We start from the raw sequence: 25,779 nt of genomic DNA, 5'->3' as shown, positions 1-25,779 counted from the left end.
TAAGACAAGCAGGCGAGTGCTTTGTAACTGTGCACATATACGTTTTTAGTGGGGATTAATTTGTTACATGTATACATGTACGGTTAGTGGACCATGTCAATACTGTGACACTTTCACTTTCCTCAGGTCCTCATGGTTCTTCCCTCCTGTGCATTGGAAGCAGATCCTTTTTATATAAACTCTGTCTTGTATTGAATTGTATATGTAAGTCCTTTTTCTGGTGCTTTTTATCTCTTGCTCTATTTCCACTTTTTCACAAAAGACGAGGATAACTCAACTGATGTCACTCGCACTGTGGGTGACAAAGAAAATCTTCTCGGCGCTTTCAAAATAAAAGTGCTCAAATAATGTTTATTGTTATATGGATTGTATTTTTCCCTGTTTTTGCACTTGGTTGGAGATTTTTATTTCTTAGGGCACAATTGTTGTTTTTTTCCTTTGATCCCATATTTAAAGAATTTTTTAAGCAAATAAGCAAGCTGTGATTAAATATTTTTTAATCAGACTCTCAATAAATGCACCATACTTGCATCTGAATATTCCCTGTGTTGTCTGCTTGGAAAGTGCCATATTTCTTTTGGGATCACATGCTGCAGATGCTGAATGACTGGTGTGACAGACAGCTGTCTGTTTGGGCCTGGTAGAGCCAGTTGAGCTTCTTATATATGTATCTTGAGTGTGAGTGCTGAAATGAGATCACTTAATGTTAAAATATTTAAGATAATAGTGGAAAGAAATGTATTTTCCTGAATACAACAAGGCAGCTCATAAAGGGAGTCAGACTTTATCTTGTTGCCATTTTAGAGGTTTAGAGGTGAATAAGTTAATTTTAATATATATATACCCAAATATATACCCAAATTTCCCCTTGTGGGACAGTTAAAGGATTATCCTATTCTATTCATATCTTAGCAGTTTATTCCCTCAGTGTTTACTCTCAATTTGAGTGATGAGTCTTCACAGAAGACACCTGCTTAGTGTGGTTGTACCTTTCTGTATCAGACTGTCTTGACCAGTGGCATTCATAGCTGCTGGTTTCAGGTTACTGTGATAGCAGAGTGATTGACACTTGAGACTATTGTTTGAATTGCCTGGGGATACAAGCCCCGCCCTTTAAAGAATTACTACTACCAAAACAACTCCTCCCACCCAGGACATAGCCCATAGCCGCTGCTCAGGGAAGCAGACAGAGTGGGGAGTCATGTAACTCTTTGACAGGGACACATATAAAATACAGAGCAAGGGAGACAGAGGTAAGGGGCGGGAGGGGGGGAGGAACATAGGATTAGGAGGAGATCTTATTTCAATCAGTCAGGGGGGGGAAAAAGAGTGAAAAAGAGTAACAGAGCGAGTGCATGGCTGGATTAGGAAAGTGGAAGATCACATGCTGATCTGGCAAGAAAGATAAGAGCAATTGAGTGAGAGAGAGAGGGAGAGCAGGGTAACAAGCCGCCTACTTTCAAATGATCTGAGCTTGACGAGGAGCAGCGGCGTGGTATTGTGCCGGGACGGAGGTTTTGCTGTTGAACAGCTCGGCAGACCTAACCACTCCACCGGACTGTGGGAAGCGAGCTCTCTCTGGATCTCTGCAGACCAGAGAGGACTTTAGGAGCACAGCGGAGGCTGGCCAGTGGGCTCCAGGTGGCCCAGAGGGAGGGTGTGTGTTTGGTTCTATGTGCATGTGGACTGCGCATATGTTTTGTGTTTGGATGTGGAAAGAAAAGCGAGACCATGAGTATCATTCTTAAGCCACGGTCACGCTCCACCAGCTCATTGAAGAACACAGAGGGAATATGGTAAATAGACCAGAAACTTTTTCCCTTTTGGCTGCATTTCCATGTTAATCCTGCTGCATGTGTTTGTGTGTTTTTTGTGGTTTGTGTGTGTGTGTGTAGGTGTGTGTATTGCTCTATTGTTCTCCATCTGCCTGTTTGTTTCTGTCGCAAATATTTTTTGCTCTTCCTTGCTGGCACAGTCAAAAATCCTTCCTGTCATTTTTTTTTTGTCAGTGATGCTTTACTGTGTGATGTGTAGCATCATTCCTCTCCCATCAAAACTTCTCCCATATGCCAGTTACGTGTTTCAGGGACTGTTTTCTGTGGCTTCCTCTGAGATCATGAACCTTGCTTAGTGCTAGACTGCATCAGACTACTTCATTGACATGAGTCTGGCTCAAAGTGATCCCAGAGTCTTACCCTGAGTATGCTCTTCCCAACTCTCATCTATTCAGCTGAGGAGATTATTTAAAACACATAACAGCAAAGGCATCATTCATCGAGGAGCGTGTCATGTTGCACCATGCGCTCTCATGTATGCACATGGCTCCCATTAAATTCAGGATGCAGAATGCAGTGCCAGAAGCGCAACTTGTCCTGGCGTCCCCGGCTTGTCTCCTTCCCCCTCCTGCCTGAGCTTGTCCTTGCCTGTTACCATTCATGTCTGTATAAGAAACTGCCCTGTGGCTTGAGCTTTGGCAGTTAAAATTCACTTTTTTCACATGGATAATGGATCAGAACAACCTTAGACAAGTGTATAATGTGCTGAGGTGATGGCAGTGCTTGTGTGGCCCAGCAGCACGTGTTTTAAACCTGACGGACCTTGCGTCAGTCTTCTCACACTGGTATATTTTAAACTGCTCTACAACCTCCCCAGCAGAAAAATAAGGCTCAAATGAAGTGAAGACATGCAGCAGTAATTAGGTCTTCCACTGCACTAGTTTCTCCAAATAGTCCTCTTAACAGTCATTACTGTACCTGATACGGTTTGAGAGGGTGTAAAACTCACAGTGTGACCGTGCATAAAACTGACACTGGTGCTAGTGGTGACTGCAGCATGTAGCTTTCTCTCAATAAAGCCGAGAATCTGGCAGTGCTAGGTTTGTATGAGCCATCTTTTTGAACAACTACCAAAAGCAGCACTCAGCTGGACGAAGCATGCCGCCTCCTCAGTCTGTCCCTCCCTCCTCTCTTCTGTTATTTACTGTTATATGAAGGGTTCTTTCACTAATTCACAGCACTGCTTCTCTTTCATGGTTGTTATTGCTACACTTAGAAGGCAAACATAGATTTGTGACTAATAATGGCGCTTTAAATATCTGAATTGTAGGTCTGGATCGTTAGCGTTGTTTCAAGTTATGGGTGACTGTAGGCTTTTTTTTAGCTATATGGTTATGGTGACAGAGCGTGTGTCTGTATGTTCGATTGAATGCTCATGTGATCGCGTGTGTGAGTCTGTATAACACTGTTCTGCGGCCTGGATGTGCGATCTGTCCCCTGACCTGAACAAACTCAAACAGACCCCTCTCCACCCAACCTTGCAAATGTAGGTTTGTGTACATGGACTTTTGGTATCCATCAGAGTGTTAGCTCAGTAAACATGGCTTGAGTTTTGGAGGTGATGGATAAGGAAATGGGAAGGATCGGATGTTTGTGATATCTGGTTAACTTCATACCTGAAGAAGCGCTTTTTCCCCTTTTCCACCCACTTTGTAATCATCAGTAATATCCGGTGTGATCAGATAAAGAATGAAAGAGCAGGAAATGTGTGATTTTAAACTTGAGCGTTTGCATCTGGCTTTTGTCAGTCCCCGTTGAGCATTTCAGGCAGGCAGTAAATGCCGAAGGTTACGTGTCTGGCCTGTCATAGGGCCTGAAAATGTGCAAGTTATCTAACATTTTTCCCAGGTTTGACCTTTAGCAAGCCAGTCCTAAGATGATGCATTAGACTGAAAATAGGTCTATATTTAAGTGGAGCTCAATGTATGTAGGAGCAGAGCTATGTTGCTTTGCTTTGAAATATGTGAACCGAGATGACGCAGCATTGCCATGGTGACCTCCGTCTTTGTCAGTCTTTCATGATTGACTGAGTTTTCTGAATGGTGCAGAGAGTGTGCGCTAAGGTAGTGTCACAACTTACAGTGAAGGATTGGCATTATTGTATTTGACAGGGCAAGAAAAACCAGATGGAAGAAGGGGGAAAACAAGAGACTGCAAAAAGCTGGGAATTAAATTCACACAACATAAAGCTTTACTGAAAACAAGGACATTACAATTTGTTTTCTTCTATGTTAGAGTTACACTTAAATAAACTCCTATATAAAATGTTACCATCACTAAAATTCACTAGTCAATGACACAGTGAATTTCAGTGATGATATTAAATGCCAAAGACAGATTTTTGAGGCATTTGCCAACTGATGGGTGCTAATTTCATGTAATGTGTGTGTATTTGCAAAGCTGCTTGTGCCAATGAATGTGTGACGATGAAGGGGTGTGCATGAGTACGGGGCAGATAGACGACGAGTGTCTTGGTTATCAGCGAGTGGTCTGCCACTTATCAGCCTGACCTAATGCCTTTAGGGTATTGGCCTCCTCATAGTCTGTTTTTTCAGTTACTCCTGTTGTTGTTGTTGTTGTTTTAAATTTAATCTGAAAGTAGCCTTTGCTGTCATTTTTAATAAAAGATGACAGGGAAAGTGCTGAGCATTACCATGGTACAGTATTTTGGCCAGGTCTCTTAGTATAAAAGCGGAACAGCAGACGTGAGGGAGCCATTCTCGCGTTATTAGGTTCACCATTGTGTTTATAAGCCTGTGCAGAGAAGAAGGTTGAGCCCCAGATGCTCGCACAGCTAAATTTCTTTCTTTTAGAGTCAGAGTCGTTTCACTGAATTTCCTTTTTAGACTCATCACAACTTAATCTTAGAGGTATCATAACACTGTGACACAATAAATGCGTGTTCACCGGTCAGAAATGTGCTACTCTGAGGAGTATGTTCTTTAAAAATGTTAGCGAGTTGCTATAGCAACAATAGCTAGTTATAAAAAAAAGAGTTACTGAATTTCGCTTTTTGGGTGTAATAGTAGATGAAAATTTGACGTGGAAATCACATATTGAGTATATTAGAAAGAAGATGGTCAAAAACATTTATATTTTGGGAAATGTAAGAGATTTATTAGACTACAAAACAATGCGCATTTTATATTTTTCATTGTTTTTCTCATACTTTAGTTACTGTGTGGAAGTTTGGGGGAATACATATGAGAATACTATAAACCCTCTAAACTTATTACAGAAGAAAGTGATACGAATGATTCATAACGTTAAATATAGAGAACATACAAATAAATTATTTATAAAATCGGAACTATTAAAATTAGGAGATTTAGTGAAACTACGGACACTATTAATCATGTTTAAGGCTAAAAATAATATTTTGCCTTTTAAGTTACAAAGATTATTTTCAATGTGTTTGGGGGGAGAAGACAGTGGAAGGAAATTTTATTTTAAGCATCAGCTAGCTAGGACTACACAAAGATTAATGAGTCCATCGGTTAGGGGTATACGACTGTGGAACTCTCTTCATTATAATCTAAAGAACTGTATAAATTTACATTGTTTTAAAAAGTGTTACATGTCTAAAACGATAACTCAATATGAAGAATATGAACGAAATTGGAGTTAATTGAAAAAGGATCCTTTATTTTTTGCCTCATTTTATTCTATTTACTTATCTTTTCTCCTTGTTACTATGTGAAGTGGTATATTGCTGATTGTAAATTTGTTGTTTGGTTTGCGTTAGGACCGGAGATAAATGTTAGTTTGTTCCTTGATTTTTGGTGCCCACTTGTAATATAAGTTGGATTGCAGATAGGGGGCAGGGTTTAATAAGAATATTTTCTTCTTCCTGCTCCTTTTCACGCATGGTTGCAGTGCTATACCAAGAGAAAGTGTGGTTGGTTTGTCTGAAAGAACTAACTGTTGCAACTGTTGAACCAAGTGTGAAATAAATAAATGAAATTAAATTAAATGAAATAAGATAACATTATACCAGCTAACATTAGGTTCAAGTGTCCAAAAAAATCACACTTTCCTTCTGATAAAGAATTTAATTATATTCTCACATCATGTTTCTTTGCTAATTACCCAAGACTGAAAACTTTTATGTTCATATGCTGATTTTTATGTTTCAACACTTTGACGGTGTCATCTTTGCCTCAAGATGGGACTTCACTAATCAGCGGGTGACGTCTCTGTGGTTACGTCCAACTTTTGTAGACAGTTTTTTAATATTATTTTATGATAGTTTCAGTTTACTAAAACATACAATATCAGTACCAAAACAGCTCTTTTTGTACTTCAGAATGAAGAATTTAGACATAATTTTAAAACCTCAAAAAAATTGTTGCTTTTATTTTAAGTATGCAAAGTAGTCAAGTCGCTGTATTTAGTTTGGAAACAGAACAGCCACTGTCTAGCATGGTGAATCTCATTAAATACCAGTTAAAACATCCAATTTAGTGCTTGAAACAATCCTCTAACTCATTAGAGTGATTTAAAAAACTCTGTACTGTACTGTACTGTATTTGCATTACATCCAGTGTTACCCTTAACAACTAACTATTCAAAAAGTTTGCATTCATAGAAACTAAAATCAAGCCAGGTGCACGCGTACTACCCAACAACATGGTCATGTTCCAAGACAGGTTCTAAACTATCATAATTTTAGTTTCAGACATATGCTACTTTTTTTTTTTTTAATCAGCGCACATTGTGTTTAGCCTGTGTGTTTTTCAGTGGTGAAAAATCACAAAATAAATCACGTACGGTTAGGACTGATGATACCATCAAGCAGAGGTGTTGGCTCTGCAGTATCTCCAGCAAACAAACATAGCTTTTCTGTTATTCAACATATGCCTGCAACAAATGTGTCATCCGTGCCCACTCTTCCATCTGTGGATGTTACAGTACTGTGGTTTTTTTTTTTCTTCTTATCTTAAGTCATGGGTGGTTGTTTTGCATTTAGAGCAGGGCCAGGTTTACCACACACTTCAGGATCACGTACCTCACGCCTACAAACATGCAAGGGATCACAACCCTCTTAAAAACATACACATTTGAATGCTTATGCACGCGCAGTTCTTTCCTTGTCCAACTCTGCTGCCTGCTCCCCTCTGTGCCCTCGGCTTTCTAAAATAAATCCAGTGTCATCTTTCCTCTGTCTGCTTCAACGCGTCTCTGTTCTGATCCGCACAACTGCACACTTTCCACACTTTCCACATTTAAATATGCATCAATTTGATTATTTATATATTTTTTAAAAATGATCCCTTTCACTTTTTTTCAGTTTATGAGATCTTTTTAGACACTGTGCATAAACTCAAAGGAAAACATTGTGTCTCCATTACGTATTGTGTCTGGTACTGGTGCAGATTTTCTTGTCCACCAACTCTGAATGACTGTTGGAAAAACAGAGCCTCACTATCTGCAACTCGGCTTATTATTTGTCAAAGACACTTGTGCACTGACCTCTTTCTCCAGTGCATCTCCCCGCAGCTCTGTCACGTCATCTCCCGTGGTGTTTGTAATTGCTCAAGTGACCCAGGGCTAAAAATGAATGAGTCAGTGATCTATGCCATTTAGAGTGTGTGCGGGAGACGGACAGACAGAATGGGAGAACTGACGGAGACAAAAATGATGGAGAGCCAGACACAAAAAGAGAGGGGATAAAAGAGCCGTGCAGTGTCCTTAGGCATGTATGTGACCCAGCCACGTCCTGCAGTAGAAAGTCACAGCAGCCACTATTCATCTATCTCAGCGCGCTTAAAGTTTCTTATTTTTAAATGGACCACTGCTTTGCTACAGTAAATTTGAAAGGTTTTTGGCAACAGTCCACCCTCCCTTTTTTCCCCCATGCAACCCAAACTCAAGCATGAAACTCCACTCCTGTGAGAAACTTTGCTCCAAATCTTCATGTATGCTCTTGTAGCTGCGCACTGTTGATGCCATGCACTCTTTAGGGTACTTTAACTTCCTAGGACCTGGCATCCACATACGTGGACATCACATTTTGGGTTATTTAGACCAAAATACCAAAATACTACCTGGCCAAAATTTTGCTCTACAAAGACCTGATATCCACTTACGAGGACATTATACTGCTACTGTTCTATCTGTTCTATCAAAATTTTAAACGAATATCCTCATATGTGGCTCTCATTTTTCTTAGAAACAAAAATTAGGTAAAAAAAAAATCTGGTAATTCTTTGTTTTTACATTCATCAGGACCCAATCAGCCCAAATCTCAAAGAGAAATTAAAAATGCATGCCGTGGAAGAGTTCGGGTCTTAGGAGGTTAATGCTTTTTCTTAGCATGTGTGTCCTCTTCTCTTTTTTCTCAGTGAATCATCTTCACACAGGCCTGATGTTGAGCTTTAAGTGTAATAGAGAGACACTGCAATTCATTCCTGTTCTCCAAAATATAGACTTGTTGCAAATTGTTTGCAAAATATTTCCTTCTGACTGAAAATATTTTATATAAATTAATAGGTTCATCATGGAAAAGGGCATTTAATCAAGTTTTTGTTATAAACTTGTGTATAACTATAGCTATTTGCCATTTTAGCCCAAATTGACAAACCTATTCCAAGGAAGCTTTCTGACCATGTGCAAAAAAGGAAAGGCCAGTGCAAAACTAGCCTGGACTCTTATTATCTATTCTTCTCTCCCTTATTTTTTCCAAGACAAAATAGTGAGGCGACCTTAAACTTTTCAATGTGGAACAAGACAAGTGTTATCCTTATGATGTTCAGCAGATGGGATGTCTGGAACTCTATTAAAGAGCTTTCTGTCATCAATCTAGTGCTTGCAGATCAAATGTTTATTTCCTTGCCTATTATATAGATCTCAGTTCTGGATCACTCCTTTTTGGGTAAACAGAGGTTTTCCATTCTCTTAAGCCCTTAGGTAACACAGGGTTTTTTTCCCTGTTTTTTTTTAACAGTAATTCTCATGTATTTACTCATGTGTTGTTGTTGATTGTCACAACATAGTCATAGGGGCGTTGACGTTATTCTGTTTTCCTGTTTTTCTGTTTTCTGAACGCAGAAAAAAAGCTATATATTCCCACTATGATGTCATTGCCCGTTCAATACCCCACTAATTCAAGCACATAGATCCATTGTGTCATTCCTGAAGAGGGTGTGTCTATGGAATGACACTGTACACATACCCTCGCATGCTGTGAGGGGTTACGTGTCTCTGGTTTTAGGCGCAAATGGGAGTAGACGGTGATGTCAAAGTAGGTGCGATAATGAATCGGTCGTTAAGCATATGCTGAGTGTTCTGTTTCAACACTTCCACGGTGTCATCTTTGTCCTGTTTGCACACATGAGCCGCACACCCATTAACACTTCACTACAGAGAAGCTGGAGAACGGACCGACTTGTGCAAGGAATGCCAACTTATCAGTCACTTGTGTGAGTATGTGTTTTCACACCTGCAGTGAGGAAAACAGATGGATTACCTGACGTGATAAAAGAGTGTGTGGAAAAGGGGGTTGTGTGTGTGTGAGTGAAGATAAAACTGGTTTAGAGTGACACACTTCTAGAAGAGAAGTACTTTGGGAAGGAGATGGGGGTGATATGCAAGGCTAGAGCTGCTATAAGAGATTGAGTAGGCATGTGTTTGTATGTGTGTGTGTGTGTGTTTGTGTGTGTGAGAGAGAAAGGTAGATATAGTCATGTACCATGACTGCAAACTACTTTGCAAGGTGACAAGGGCAATACCGTTGGCTTTTCTTGCATAAGGCAGATAGCCAAACTATCAAATTCCACAATCAAAGCTTGCACTTGTTTATCTTTCTGCCACTCCATGAGATTACAGCGGCGACATTTAACCATTTAATTACTGTAGAAAATATGCCCAGCATGTCCTGTGTATTACCTTGGGTATCTGACCATTTAGATGCACAGATTATAAAGTAACTGCACTACAAACGTAATCTGCTTTATTGTATTCCTATTTCTATACCATGTATGCAAGTCATACATTGTGCATCAAATGGATATTAGTGACACTTGGATTATAACATGTAACAGAGAGAGTGAGTGGGAGAGAGAGACAGCCCATCCATAATGAATGGTCCTAGGAGTGTAAGGCTGATACTTGGACTGTGTCAGCGATATTGCTCTGGGGGAGGAAAATTCAGCATAATGACTTGTTCTTCCTCACAAAGTCCCTCGTGTTCACAAACAAAAATCCAGATTTTTTCATTATAAAGTCATTAGATGTAGCTCTTGGGTCAGTGAGTTGTCTTTTGCTTAACCCCCTTTTTTTTGTAACCATCGACCCGGCGGTGGGCCCATTTTATAAGCAGCCTTCAAACGACTGTAACACCTTTACCATTTGTGCTAGAGACAAAATTCAAACGGTTTCGGAAAGAAGAGAAAACGAGCTTTGTGAAGATATTCGGTGTGTCACGGTAGCACAAAGCACTCACAAGGCACTGCTTTCTAAACACAGTAAAAAAATCAGCGCTTCCTAGATTTTACTATGTGTTTCAGGTTACCGTAACTCCTCAACCAATTTGGGCTAGAGAGAACATTAAAATGGTTCCTGAAAGATGAGAATTATGACTCTATGATACTTATGAAGGGTTAAGTTGGGAAATAAACTGCAGAAATAATACAAGATCAATAATTTCTCATTTTGTAGTGAGAAGGAATGTTTCAATAATGTCTACACTATGCAAGCATGTATTTGTGCACGCTTGAAGTGCTCGCTCTGTTCTTGGACATCCTGTGCTCTTCCACATGGAAGATGATCGAGTACTGGCACCGACACCACTGACAGGTTAAATTTGTGGTAGTTTTATTATAGAGGATGCTGATAATCAAGAAGATAAGAATTATAATGAGGGACGTCATTCTTATGTGCATTGAGCAGCTTCCTGAGGGGAATCCCCCCTGACCTTTGCATTTACACCAGACAAGATTGTGGGACTGCTTAGTAGCTGCAGCAATACTGCAGATATCCCTGATGATAAGCGTTAGTCATCACCTGGGTGAACAATTACCTAGGAGACTAAGAAGCTCACCATGACGTCCCAGCCGGAAATGGTGTCACTGGTTAAGAAATACCTCTCAGCTATGAGTCAGTGGCGTTATTAGAGCAGGGGTATTCCCAGTGGCTCTGTGCAGTCTTTAAACAAAGGTTAATGTCTGTAGTTGTATGTTTGATGGCTCTGTATCGTGCAACATTTGTCGTTTACTGTTAATGATGTGCTAATTAGCCTGCCACCAATCATAATCAGCCACATAATAAATGAATGGCTCATTATAATTGTAATAGATGAAACTCGTGAGTAATTTAATATCAGCCAACAGTCCAAGAGTAGCGTGGACCCGTGGGGCTGACATACCTATGGAGTAGACGTGCGTTATGCTTTTTCACAGCTCATCACCTTGGGTAATGGCTGAGCATGTTATCCCTAGAGCTGCCGAAGTCAAATGCAGCAGCATGTAAGGGAGAAAAACAGAGGGATTGTGTGACTGTCTGTTGAACTATTTCTTTAAGAGCACATTTTGTGTTGGTGGACAGGGCACATGTAAGAATATAAGATGAATAACAGCATTATGTAATAATGTGCTAATTAGCCATATGCTCATGTTGCTCATGCTAGTTAGCCAAGTGGAGCTGGTAATGACTTGTTAAGGCAAGCTAGTCTCTACAAAGCTAATGTGTAAGGCTCATTCAGATAAAGAGAACTAAAAATGCGCCAGAATTACGCAGTTTATTTTATGTTGATGATCCAATCTTAAATTAATTAAGCGATTAAGTGATTGTGATTGGGGTGATAAGATACTTTTATCTCTCCCTTAAACTCGTTGTGAATCAAAGACTGTATAGAAAAAAATAAGGACATTTTTTGTCTGTAACCAGCTTAGATTTTAAAGTGTGATGTGGATCTGATTGTGAAAAGAACATGTGAGTAACAAAGTAGGCCAGCTCTAATAGGTACGTTGGATTACTACCCTCATGGGCACTAGCAGGTACCATAATATACAAAATGATTATCTTATTCCATTTAATAAGTTTTTACCGTGGTAATTATCCATGGGGAACATAAATTTGTTTTCACATTGACCTTTCTACAGCTGGATTTCTTTTTTTGAGCCACATTATTTGCTTCCTGCTGGCAAATAAACAGAATGCAGATTGTATGCTTTGCTTTTCAGACCTGGAAGCTAAGCCCTACAAAGACATTTTTTTAAAGTTTCATTAGAGTGGAAAATAAGTCCAGCATGTTATGCACATTAGATTGGGCAGATTAAGAAAAAACTGCACATCAAACTTCTTCTGTTTTATTTTATTCCTATGCCATGTATGCAATTCCTACACTGGACATCACGTGGATATCAGTGACACTTGGATTATAACATAAAACAGAGAGAGTGAGTGGGAAAGAGACAGCCCATCCATAATGAATGGTCCTAGGAGTGTAAGGCTGATACTTGGGCTGTGTCAGCGATATTGCTCTTGGGGAGACAAACTCAGCGTCTCAGCTTAGTCTTGCTAACAAAGTCCCCCAACCAAAAATCAAAAAAAAAATTATTATAAAGGCCTTCTTTTCTATACGGTCTATGTTAATTATTAAAACCATGTCTGGTATGAACCTAACTATGGATTTGGAGAATTACGAAACCAACCAGTGGACATCAGAGCCTGGTGCTGCAATGAAAAGTCATCAGCATCGCTAACATGTGACTAATGTGTGCATAAATCCTGTGTTTTCAGGAAGCATGGATAATTGGGTTTTATTCTGGAAACTTCCCTTACTTTTTTTCACCATTGAACTTCAGAAATGTTGCTTGAATCTGTCAGTGGTAAAAATCTCAGTTTGCAAGATCAAATAACTTCTTTCACATACTGATTCTGATATTTGTTCTTTTCTCTTTATCTAATTACAGTTTCGATGTGGACAATGGCACATCATCAGGTCGAAGCCCCCTGGACCCAATGGCCAGCCCGGGCTCAGGCCTCATCCTGCAGGCCAATTTTGTCCACAGTCAACGGAGAGAGTCATTCCTCTACCGCTCTGACAGCGACTATGACCTCTCACCCAAGTCCATGTCGCGAAACTCCTCCATTGCCAGTGACATGTGAGTAAATGGTATCTTCTGCTTCCATCCCAACTTTCATAAAATTAACAATAATCCTGTTGAATCCTGATAAATGTCTCATTCTTCAGCTTGAACTTGAGACCGGTAGATTTTGGGATTAGTGAGATAACTTTAGTTTTAAATCTGGGTTTGCAAAGTTATGCTGGTTTACTTCTAAAAGAGTTATATAAAGATGATAATTCAATCATAACTGGCATCAGAGCACATTAGGTTGGGTATAACAGATCACAGAAAACCATGACCAGCTGACCAACCCATTCTCTAAAAAAATAGCAGCACAATTTTTAGAAGATCCTGTGTTGCTCAATGCAGGGATAGTGTGAGTGTCTCCAGTTTCGAGAGGAATTTGGATTCTCGGTCATGGTTCCAGCTGAAGGAATAAGGATAAACATGTCCTACACACCGTTTGAATGCATATAAGAAACACTTTTTATAGCGTACACAGATGTAGTTGCAGAAATATCTTCCTTTGCTTTAATGACAGGACAGAGTGTGCAGTCTTGCCTTTCTGGCTTTGCTTGCAGTATCTGTATTGCTGTGAGCCTGTATTATGTTCTTTTAATTCGTCATACTATTCCTAGATTAAAGTTTATTCTTCATATGAAAAAATGTGCAGCTGTCCGTGTCTGCGATTTGTCATCTGGCGACAGCACCAAGCTTTTTACATGAACTTGCACACAGCTAAGCCCAAAAAATGTGGATTGACTTACTGTGTTTATAAGCAGTGTCAGGGTCACTGTGACTGCTTAGCATTGTTGTGGCTGTTAGGCTTAGTGGAGCCATGTAACAGAAAGATGTCCCAGGTATTTTCAACTCGCCCTGTAATACAGTCCCCAGGTCTCAAAGCTTCCATCCTTTGGGCCTTATGGAACGTGTGCATGGCCTGCAGATGATTCTGGTGTCATATCTATTCTTGGCCACATTCAGCAGCACAGAAAGGGCACTGTGTAACAAACCATTCACAAGCATCTGTCTATAGGTTTCTTTTCTCAGAGTTACTGGTTTGTGTCTCCTAAAGATAATGGGAAGGATTTGTGCTCTGAAATGTTTACTTTTATGTCTTTGTTTTATCATTTATCTTTTATAATAGTGATTTTACATTATCTTACAGCTGTAGCAAAGAACTCAGACTTCCCAGTAACACACAAATCAGCTGGTATCTCCAGGGTCAGAGTATATATATTGATAGCTCTTTCGTATTTCCCACACAATGGTGCCTATCCAGTTACATGTACTGTACACTTTGTGCTACAGGAAATAAAAATATTGACAAAAAGAGCACTTGGATCTGCCTGAAGGAAAGACAAATAGACAAAAGGATGAATAATAATGAGTTGCAGTAACCTTAGACCTTGTTCTTGCTGCTGCTTTTTGCTCTGTGGTATTACACTAGTTACCATGTTTAAAAAACCTGCATGTTTCTCTCTTTTACATCTTACAGGATGAAATTTGGAAGTACAATAAGAAAGCTTTATGAAATACTTAATAGCATAGCTTTATAAACATAAATCCAGGTCAAGTCAATGGAAGGAAATCATTTTCAGTGACCTCTAAAGTTCAGAACTCTCCAGAAATTTTAGGAAAACTCAAAATTCCATCCATCCATTATCTTCCGCTTATCCTTATTACGGTCACAGGGGGCTGGAGCCTATCCCAGCTTCTCTCGAAACAGAGCTAGGACAGGATGTATGCCCCCCTGTCGCGCCCCTGCCTGTTACATTTAAACAACAGAAGTCGACCCAAAGTGCATTTTTTTAGTGGAATTTGCAAATTGATGACGTTTTGCCTTATAAATCAAGATAGACTGCTTTCCCCTAAGTTGCCTTTTTAGGTTAAAACTACTGGTATCAGTATTGGTATTGCCATTACTGGCCTTGTATTTGCTATCAGATTGATACCAAAATTTGCAGTATTTACTGCACTGGTGCTGCCAGGTGTTCGCAGAGCAGAGCCGTGGGGTTGTTCAGCAGAGCAGTAAAGCAAAGAGGCTCTGTGACACTAATCATCACCTGAAGCTGTTTATGGTGTTCACATAACTTGGAGGTCAGCAGGTACTGACTCAAAGTTTACTGATTAAATTTATTTTACCTCGGTTGACTGAGAAATGCTTTTCTCTCCCTTAACAGTGTTCACTGAGGTGTCCTTAAGCAAGGCTCATAAACCCCAGCTCCAGGAGCAGCATGTCTAGCAACAATAAAAAAAAATGGGGGCAATCAGTGAAGACAAGACAGAAATGTGCTTAGCTAACTTTTACCTGGGTAAATAAAAGTCAGTAAAAACATGAAAGAAGAACTTAATGATCCCTATAGGTGTAGTTAGGGGCAAAGAAATGGAAAGAAGAGGTGCAAAAACAGCTTCCATGTTTTACATTATCCAGTACCATGAGAATAGGTTTGGTAGTTACTGCAAATGTCATTGAGCTACCTTACGTGTACAGTTACACAACAATAAAGCCCCTCAGTTCTCTCACTGAAGCCTGATACTGCCTTTAAACTATTGAACATTGTGAAGTATATGGCCTCCTCTGATTTGTGAACATAAAGACAAAAGCATGGAAATGAATCACCCTTCTGCTGCTGAATCATTATCATTATACTGTGAGTCTGCATCTAACATAAATCTCTCTCTGTTTCTTCCAGTCATGGAGACGACATGATTGTAACGCCCTTTGCACAGGTGAGCGGTTGCACCAGTTTTGATGTCTTGATGTCTTACATACTGCCATAATGTGACGTTCAATTCTGTCATGTCCCCCTCAGGTTCTTGCAAGCTTGAGAACTGTACGAAACAACTTTGGTGCATTAACTAACCTACAACAAGACAGAACATCCAATAAGTAAGTTTGGAAGGCTGTAAAGCTTTACTGAAACAAAACCTTGCTGTTGTGAGAGGACTCTAAAAATCAGTGTGACCAGCTTATGATATCTGATCACAGTCACCTTATGGCTGAGTTGTTCTACTCTGCATGTGGCGGTAATTTGTCATTCACATCCTTCACCTGCCTGCACTGTCTCCTGTGCTCACACATAGTCGGGCTTTGCTCGCCCTCTGCTGGATATAATCAGTATTACAACAACAGTGTGACTGTTGTAATAGTCACAAAAAACCAGCAAAAGGAGATTACGTTTCTTTACTTATTGTTATTTTTAAAGTTAATAACCGACTGTTTTGTGTGGCTCTTTGTTTCCCCCATGACAGAAGATCACCCATGTGTAACCCACCACCTATCACCAAGACCACCTTCACAGGTACGTAGACAGAAGAGCGGCATGACTTGATGATCTTTGTCTACTGTGTGTCCTTGTGTGTACATGAGTATGTATGTGATAATGGTTCACAGCACTTTGTAAGGCAGTATTTACCTCACTTTGGCACACAGGGATCTCTAGTGTGGAAGCAGATGATAAACAACGACAGTGAAATACAGATAATAACTTAAAATATGTAATAAATGGCTCATTCATTGTCTAAAAGCTGGTGATCAATTCTGAGTAGAACTAAAAGGAGAGCCTTACCAGAGTAGTCTCATCCATAACTGAAACTTGGGATTAAATAGTTTATAGTAACAAAACGGAAGCGTTATCATTATCATGATGTCTTTTATCAGTTTTAAGATGCTAATATGATAACAATGAAGGGCTGTCAAGCACACAAAAAGTTGTGCAATAAGCCCAAAAAACAAACAAACCCGTGAGCCACAATATAAATATGAACTGTATATTTCGCAGAGAAGTGGTTCACAGCAACAATAATTAGACTGTCCGATAGTATGGTGAAGTGTTTGTTTTTATTTGGTAACACGTCTCTATTCTAAGAAGCACTCATGAGGCTGTAGCAACAGACATATCACTGTTCCCATAACAGATTAATAGGTTGTGTGTGTGTGTATATATATAGTAATACTTGTCTTGGATAACCTAATGTGTTGAACACATTGGACAGATACCCTGTACTGCACAGACTGTCTGGTCTGCTTTAAGTGTTTTTGTTGTGAGGAAGACATGGCACCGACAGTGTGAGCTGGCTAGAATAGACTTGCCCTTGACAGTCACTTTGCTTTTTAGCAGTGTCAATGGCTGCGACCTAGCTTGTGTTTGCAGGAAAGACCAAATAACCTTCACCATTAATAAATAATTTCACTGTGCATTGCTCGGTAAAATGATCATGAGAGCACGCACACAAACACATGGACATAGTCATGCGTAATAAAAGGACAAAACTATATATTATTCTATATATTTATAATAGGGAGCCACATTTTTGCTTACTCTTGTATTTGTGGCAATCCTTACAGATGTTAAAATCGAAATCTCGAGACTTACCAATCTGCTTAAATATTAAGAACCACTGACATCGTGCTATATTTAGAAAATAATCTGGTGCACAGCCCTGCCATAAACTGGTGACAGCTGTGAGTCATGAGCATAATTATTTGAGACTATTGACTGATACTTGTAACGCAAAGGCTTATTGAGCCTGCAACAAGTTCCGTTGGAGAGAAAGACAATAAAGGGAGTATAATTAAAATTAAGTCGGTAAATCAGTCAAGGAGAAGATGCTGGTCAATAAAAGTGAGATTGCATGTAGGGCTCTTTGCCCCTTCCTCTGCTTGTCTTTCCATCTTTAGCTTCCTGCCCCTGCTTGCCAGAGCAGGTTTTTTTTTTTTCTTCTGTTATCGGAAAGATGCACTAATAGTTCTTTGACCTTTTACCTGTTGTGGATGAGAATAGTTGCTGGTTAAAGTAAAGAGGGAGAGCCAGACAACGATTTCAATAATCTAGAACTGACAAAGTAACAAGGCTAAAAATCAAAGTTTCAAGCAATGCAGGCAGGCAGTAATTTGCATAATTGATTCAAACGGTTATGGCAGCTTTTTAAACGTTTAGGCACTGAGGTGAGTTTAAAGAGATGCACGTGTCACTCGCATTCAGTATTCAGCACAGTAGACTTATGTTAGAATTATGTTTTTGGTTACATTAATTCTTTTTTTTTTTTAATTGCACGCGATGCAGCCAGAAGCTATTTTCAAAGCCGATGCTAAACTCAGTGTCACAAGAGCTGTCCTTCCTCCCGAGCTCTGCGTTCTCCTTCCTTTTCCTCCTTGCTGCTCCTCTTCCTCTCTCCTCTTCTCATCGTCTCCCACTCCAACTTCACCGTCAAGCTGTTCCGGTACATAGTTTGGCTGCAGCCCTGCGTCTGTGCAGCAGAGTGGCCTCTCTGAGCGCCGGTGTCTGATGTCGCACTAAGCATGAGAAGAATGTCATTGACGTCAGTGCAGTTGCTGTCAGAAAGAGTAGCACCCCAGCCACTGACACCACACCAGGGAGAGAGACACCGAGAGAGAAAAGGAGACTGAGGGGAAGCAAAGCGAGAGACAAAAAAAAGGAGCAAGAGAGAGAGAGAGAGACAAAGAGGGGAAGGATGATCAGTGGAGAAGTGTGGGAGAGGAAGGGGACTAATGGAAGCAGGATGGGAAAGATTTGTCAAAGACAATGAAGCGGGATAGGGGTTCAGAGTATGAGGTCACAGAAAGGCATTGTTGTGCACAAAACAGATCCATATGGTAACAAAATTAGTGTGCATCTCTTCCAAATATAAAGCATGAGATATTAATAAAATTTACTGATCTTGTCCTACTTGTGCAATTGAGAGCTATGAACTTGAAAACTTAATTGTGCACATTTATATCAGTAAAGCCAATATGAAGACAGAACAGTGTTTCCCAAAGGCTTTAAGGCACTTTAAACACTTCCTACAAATGTTAAGTTGATATGGCATCACGAAATTAAATTTAGTCCTCGTGTGTTTTAATCTACCGCTGCCTTGTCTGTGTAACTGAATTATGGCTTTAGTGACCACACATCACAGATCACATTGCATTAAACCCCTGTGTGCTTTCCGAAATTAGTTAAGGCATCAATATTAATTGGCTTCTGACAAGGTGACATTTTCTGCTAACATAGGCTGACTTTGAGAGGGGCATGTCTTTGATTTCAAACGAAAAGAAAAGGATACCGTGGCACTACGATGTCGGGCTCATCACGCTAAACCGCTGCCATTTTCACCATATGGTCTGCCATCTATTTGTTTACCTCACTCTTTTGGTGTATTTGTATGCTGAGCACATATTGGCATGCATGCACACTCAGTATAGGGAGCTCCCAGCTCTGGCTTCTCACCTCCAGCAGTCCAGTCCATGTTTTGATGATCTCCCTTCCCCATCCACAGTGCGGTCCTCTCAGGCTTTAGGTACAGCTTGGGGAGAGCAGCACGTTTGGCTACCAGGGACGCTGAAGCAACAGCAGCCCACCCCCTATACACACACACACACACAGCATCCATAGGAAACACTGTCCAGCGTACACACACAGCACTGGATTATACCCTTTGCTTCCCGGATACCATGGATGTTTTCATTGGCAGAGAGGCTATGGAGACAAAATCATGATGTGTTATGGTTAGCATTTCGTCTGGTGTGAGTGTGCATGTGTATGCATGTGTGCGTCTGTTGATGTCCGTGTATTTGTATGTGTGTGTGTCTGTGAGATGTATTTCTTAACCATGTCAAGATGCTGTGAACGATCTTGTGTTTGTTCCACCCTGGACAATACTGACATGGATCTTGCCTGGTTCTGAGCCTCTCACTGGATCCTCTTTTCCCTGATCCCCGTCTTCGCTCCATCCCTCCTATGGCAGACATGGGCCTGCTAAGCAGACTGTTGTTCATCTTGCTACATGACTGGAATTATACTTCTCTTATGAATCATAGAGTAAACCCTATACACCCAGATCACTGAATAGAATATGTGTGCTGTGTATGGGTGATAGTGAGGAAGTCTGTTTTTCTGCTGTTGCTCCCTTTGCTCTGTGGTTTACATCTCTATTCTCTGCCGATGTTTCCTTACTGTTAACGAGCATCTGGACACACTGAATTGACTCGGGGTGGCTGTTTACCATCCATCTCTCACAGCCATACTCCCAGGGATTGTATCTGATTTAAAAGGAAGAAGCCGGGAACTGTGGGACTGCAGTGAAGGTTTCTTTTCTCCATGGGGAATCAATGAGCTTGGCTACAGCTGACCTGTGCTCATCTGTGGGTTAGGATACTGGACATAAAGGCCCTGCTCCCACGCCCCCCACCCCTACCCCCCTCAGCTGGCTCACCTGTCCAGTATGAAGAGTCACCCATGTGTCTACTCGGGGTATCCCAGCTTAGCTGTTTGTGGGGTGGGAGACCCCGGGCCTGGACCGTCCACTAGCCCTCTGAAGCGGGCCCTTACTGATCCCTTGCCCTCCTGTCTTGCCCCTGCAGAGGAGGCCTACCAGAAACTGGCCACTGAGACCCTGGAGGAGCTGGACTGGTGCCTGGACCAGCTGGAGACGCTGCAGACAAGACACTCAGTCAGTGAGATGGCTTCAAACAAGGTAAGAATAGCTAAAAAGTTGTTGTTGTGTTTTTTTTATTCATGGCAATATATGTTATAAGTATTGATGATTTCAGATTCATAGTTGCTGTAATGCTCTGTCTCTGTAATGCGGAAGTTGCTTCCTGGGTTTCACTTTAGTGTTTGTCTGCTTTGTTTTAATTTTGTGGCTTTTGAGCAAAATATAGTGTAGTGCTGATGCTGTGTGGGACATGCAGTACACTCTCTGTGCTAAACTCTACTTGAAGTTGCACTTTTACAAATATTTACAGTATATACAGAGTTTCCTGCAGATTGAAAGTGCTAAGAAGCTAAACTACTAAATGAAGCTTGACTGCTTAACAGAACTGTGTTCAATGATTAACTTTATATATCTTTTAAAAAGAAATTGTGCAGCACACTTTCATGGGAGTTGTCATGTTGCTAACCCACGCTTGTATTTTTACACGTCCATCTAAAAGAAAAAGAAATGTAAAAATACAGTCATTTTTACTCATCTTATACAAAACTCTTATATAAATTTAAATGCTGTAATGGCTTGTTTTTTTCTTGGACAAAGCTTATGTCACTTTTAGCACTGCATTAGCAAACTAACAAACAAACACTGTATCACAGGGTGTCGATGTAGTTGATTTTAAACATAATTCCATTGTCTTTAGACCTCCTCATCCCTAATAATGACTCCTTATGAACCCACTGTAAAAGCAGCACTGTAGAAACTTGATTCTTCTACATTTTGTTTGTGTGTGTGTGGTTGATCTATGTGCTGCTTGATTATGTGGTTTAATGTCTTTCTTAATACTCATCAGTCATTACACCGCACATTGGTCTGTTTATGTTGTATGGTCTATATATGTTAGGGATAGCATCGTCATGCAAGCGAGGAGTTTTGGTATGAGCATGCTCAGTCGCTTCCACTGCGTGTGTGTGAGAGTGTGTGTGCTGCTCTGAATGCTGATCAGCTCTGGGCTGTGGTGATGTCACACACTGTGATGTCACACGAGGTGGGACGAACCAAGAGGAGAGACAGACAAAGGAATCAAACAAAAAGCACAGGTTCACCTCTGATGTTAGTGCGATCACACATATCATGCTGCACATCTACCTCATTTAAATGTTAAAAAAATCACTTCTTTAAAAAGAGAGAGAGAGAGAGGGAGGTAAAAGAAAAACTGTGACATGCTCTCTTTTACCAGCACAGCTATCTTTGGTCGTCATGGCAACAGCCACAGGCTCAGCCGCCCTGCTATCTCACTCCAGCAATGCACACATACACACTCACACACGTACAGACAAAGACATCACATGTAATACAGTCGCTACATCTCCCACACATGGCCATTACTTTATGTGTGGAGCCCGCAGACTTTAACATCGGCGTTTAAAGGTATCCTCAGCTCATCATTGAGATAAATAAAAGAAACCAAAAAAAAAAGATTGAATTCATTTGAGGAAAATGGAATAAAATTACAGAAAAATCACTTCTCCTCTCAATGTTTGGGACCATTGTTAAAACTCACCGCCCATAAAGTACAGTTCCTTGTGGGTTCCCATTCATCATCTCTGCCCTCAAATCAGGTCACAATATATTCTGGTAAAATAATGCACGTCACCTCGGAATATCACTATTCCCAAGGTTACTCTGTTAGGCTTAGAGGCTGCTGTAACAGTAGGTTAGGCAAGGTCAGTTTGCCCTCCAGGACATTCGTACTGCCATTCTTCTTAATGCACTTTCACACAGTAGCTAAAAACACACACAGCACACACACCCATTGTACACCAAATGAAACAAGTTGTTTGCAGTTGTAACACCTTCTTTGACATTAAAAGTGCACATGTCTCTGCAACCCAGTATCACGGCAAAACTTGTAATAGAATCGCTGAGCCACTGGCATAGCTTGTCCATTTCAAGCTTTGACTCTTAGACATTTTTAACACAGTTACACGGACGGTATGTACATATTAGCCACCTAGCTTAATCGATTCTACTGATTAAGGACCCTGAAATGTACTTCATATGTTTTTTTACTTACTACTGACTTCTTGGCTTTTTAAAAATTATTATTATTATTATTATCTATTATCTCCCCCTGCTGGTAATTCAACTTCTGCATGTGTGTCTATTTCACCCTTTTGCAGAGGCAAAGTGTGAAATTGACACACGTCTAACAGACAGCGTGTCTATTAGACGCTTTGCCGTGATGTCGTATAGGTCTCTGAGGTGACACTTGTTGGTTCTCTGTGGGTTCAAGTTCAGGATACTCCCGTGGTTAGATATTTTTCCTTTGTGTGTGATTAGGTATTTCTGGGATTCTTTTGCTCTTCTGTAAGATTGATGTGTACTAGTCAAGTCTGATTAGCGTTGGCTGTTTTCTCATTTGAAATATCAGGGTGTCATGCTTGGATGTTCAGGGTCGAAGGTGTCCTTTTTACTAAAGGCAAGAACTCTTTCCCCCTTTTGGACTCCTACTATGGGCAACTCTTGTTACTCTTTTCTGAACTGAGTGGTTTCTTCCAGAACAAAATGACAAGGTGTGAATCAGAAGTTAGTGAGGGTGATCTTTTTGTATACAGCTTACTAGGGCGTCCCTTGGAAAAACCTAGAACCTATTCTGATGGTCGTCAAACAACGTCTTTATTGATGTTTATTGAGGTCTCAAAACTCGTCATTAAGGGTACTGGGGAGGTGATCAAATGTCTTTTTATGTGGGAAGGAGTTAAGACTTGTGTATTTTGGTTGTGTCGTGATCTCATCTGCTGATCTCCTGGCATATGGCAAGTGACTCATTAAAACTTTCTGTTTTTCTGGCATCACCGTTTTAGTAAGTCTGATTCACTTGCAGTGCGACTGGTGCGACACCTGAACAAGAATCTGGATCGTGTCACTTCTCTTTTTAACCTAAACCTGTAAGGTTGAGCTTCCCTGTCTTTTGCAAATCAGCAGCAGCCAGTGGGTGTTGGTGGATATCTTCTGTTTTCATAATGACTCTCTAATTGTTGCAGCAGGTAAAGTAAATACAAAAGTCTGTAATATGGACCTGTGCTAAATGATGCTTTTCCTGTTATATATGTACACTGCTATAATGGCAGGTGCTGTTATTGAATGTGGCCAATGTTTCAAATAATGAGGCCAACAGACAATATGTGCAAGTATAACCAGTAACAACTGATTATATCTCCTCCACTTGTTGAAGTGATACTTTTAAATGATTCAAAGTATTATTCTTTTGATATTTCACTATTTTCAAATTAGTGTTTCTTAGCAGCTCATTTCAAGAAAGAGCAAGAGGTCCCTTAGGAAACACCTAGTTTAGCAGCCTCACATCACTGATCTCAGATCTGTGCGAGGAGAGGTTTCTGCTTTTTCTGAATAAGATGTAGCTTCCCTTTAGAATTCCTTTAGTATCAGTATCAAATTCAAAAAAAGAAGTTACATTCACATTTTGAACCTTTTCTGTGCTCGAGTGCTGTTAATGTTTTCCAACAAACTGTCTTGTCCCTAAAAGTTGGATCTAGTTCAGCGAGGAGGGCTTACACATGCGGTTCAGACTCATTCTTCAGTGGCTGAATTAGTGGCTAGTTCTCTTTGCTTTTGCATCTTGCTGCTGATCTTAGGCTACGTTCACACTGCAGGCGAAAGCGCATCAAATCCGATTTTTTTGACCCATATCCGATCATGGTATGACAGTGTGAACGGCACAAATCCGATATTTTCAAATCCAATCTGGGTCACTTTCGTATGTGGTACTGAATCCGATACATATCCGATGTTTTAGAAAGCGACTGCTGTTTGAATGGTCAGGTCGCATTAAATCCGTCTTTTACGTCACTGACACAAGACAGACGCCAATTATCAGCGCTGGAGAAGACATCGCGAACGCTTCCTGGTCATCCCGTGTAGATGTTAGTGAAACTGTTGGGAAGACAACGTTGGAGAAACGTGAACATTTTATTTGTACTGTATAATCTGCAGATTCTGACCGAAATCTGCAACTATCCTTTGAAGCACCGCTCCTCTCTAAAACAGCAATAAGGATAATTATTAGGTTATTTACATTATTATGTGAATAACAAAATAACTTAAAGCAAAAATTGGGAAACGTAAAGTCTGAAGTCTTTATATTAAGGGCCATCAGTCAAACAATATTGTTTGCTCTGGGTCTAAACAGAGCGCATTGTGTGTGACGTCTTCTTTTGCGCATGCGGGCCGCTTTGAGGGTTCACACTAGAGCGCGTTTGCTGTCACATTTTATTTGTAGTGTGAACAAGCAGACAAAAAAATCGGATTTGATCAAAAAATCGGAATTGAGCATTAAGACCTGCAGTGTGAACGTAGCCTAAGTTTTCATAGGTATACTTTGTGCTATAAACGGTACATGGATAGTATTTGTGTGGTACAGCCCTTTTCCTAACAGTCATGCACTATGTATTGGCCCTGTGACACATTTTTACGTGTGGATTGGAGGAGCCGGGGGATCGAACCACCAACCTTTTTATGATAGTCTTACCATTACCTGTTTGTAGCCTTCCTACATATGGATTTCCTCCTTGGTGTCTTCTGTATGTCATGAATGGGTGACAGACCCATTTCATCTATAACACTGGCAACAATTAAAGTGTTCCTGCTCCCTCTGCGGAGAGGGGGCGTCTGCTGCCCGAATAAATGCAGAATGTGAGAAACGAAAAAAATGCATTGATCTGGAGGTGTTGCGAGCTATATATACAGCAGGAACAGATATTTTTGGTCACAACACACATCTATGCTCAGTGTGACACTTTCCAATTTTTACCCAATAGTTTGAGTTCACACCTCTTGGCTAAGCTATTGCTTTGTGTGTGTTTGCGTGACAGCGAGTGGGAGTTTGTGTGGATCGGTGAGGTGTAAGTGGACGTTGTTTAAACTGTCCACCTGAGAGGAGACCATGTGTTGTGCATGCACACACGTGCGTGTGTGTTGGGCCTGCGCTGGCCTGCTTGGCTGTGAGTCAATCAAAGCGACTGGATCTCAGCTAGCCGGTGGGCTCATCTGCTCCAGTGTAGCTGTAAATTACTCACAGTGCCAAACAGGCTGTGGAAGTGGGGTGTAAAGTAATCAGAGACAGATTTGGTCCCTTTTCAATCAATGTAAACACTCGACACATGCATGCACACATGTGCGTTTACACACACAACATGAAAAAGAAAGAACAGACTCTAAATCTAAAGAAACACAGGGGCTGTGGATGTTTTGTGTGGGTGTGCGCAAGTTTCAATATTCCTGATTATGGTTCAAATTTTCACCGTTTTTAAAGATTCACATTTTTAAAAAGAAGTTTATATGAACCATATAAAGATCTGGAATAATCTTTTTAACTTTGACAATTGTAATTTTATATTCTGTTTATTAATGCTCAT

General features: G+C 40.5%; 1 protein-coding gene across 7 annotated transcripts in view; it reads left to right on the top strand.

The window, feature by feature from the left end:
• pde4d (phosphodiesterase 4D, cAMP-specific) overlaps positions 1–25,779 on the top strand; it is a 205,219-nt gene that overhangs the window by 165,331 nt on the left and 14,109 nt on the right. For 6 of the 7 annotated variants that reach the window (XM_063490756.1, XM_063490755.1, XM_063490757.1 and 3 more), the window contains 5 exons: positions 12,749–12,940; positions 15,601–15,637; positions 15,721–15,797; positions 16,160–16,209; positions 20,274–20,386. In XM_063490756.1, the coding sequence (XP_063346826.1) occupies positions 12,749–12,940; positions 15,601–15,637; positions 15,721–15,797; positions 16,160–16,209; positions 20,274–20,386 (469 nt within the window). Of the gene's footprint in view, positions 1–1,346; positions 1,797–12,748; positions 12,941–15,600; positions 15,638–15,720; positions 15,798–16,159; positions 16,210–20,273; positions 20,387–25,779 lie in introns of those variants that run through there. The other variant, XM_063490760.1, reaches the window with a different exon arrangement.

This window comes from Pelmatolapia mariae, linkage group LG12 (assembly GCF_036321145.2).
Source record: "Pelmatolapia mariae isolate MD_Pm_ZW linkage group LG12, Pm_UMD_F_2, whole genome shotgun sequence".
In the NCBI taxonomy this organism is placed as follows: domain Eukaryota; kingdom Metazoa; phylum Chordata; class Actinopteri; order Cichliformes; family Cichlidae; genus Pelmatolapia; species Pelmatolapia mariae.
The sequence above is the reverse complement of the archived record's forward strand: the minus strand, read 5'-3'. Positions and strand labels throughout refer to the sequence as shown.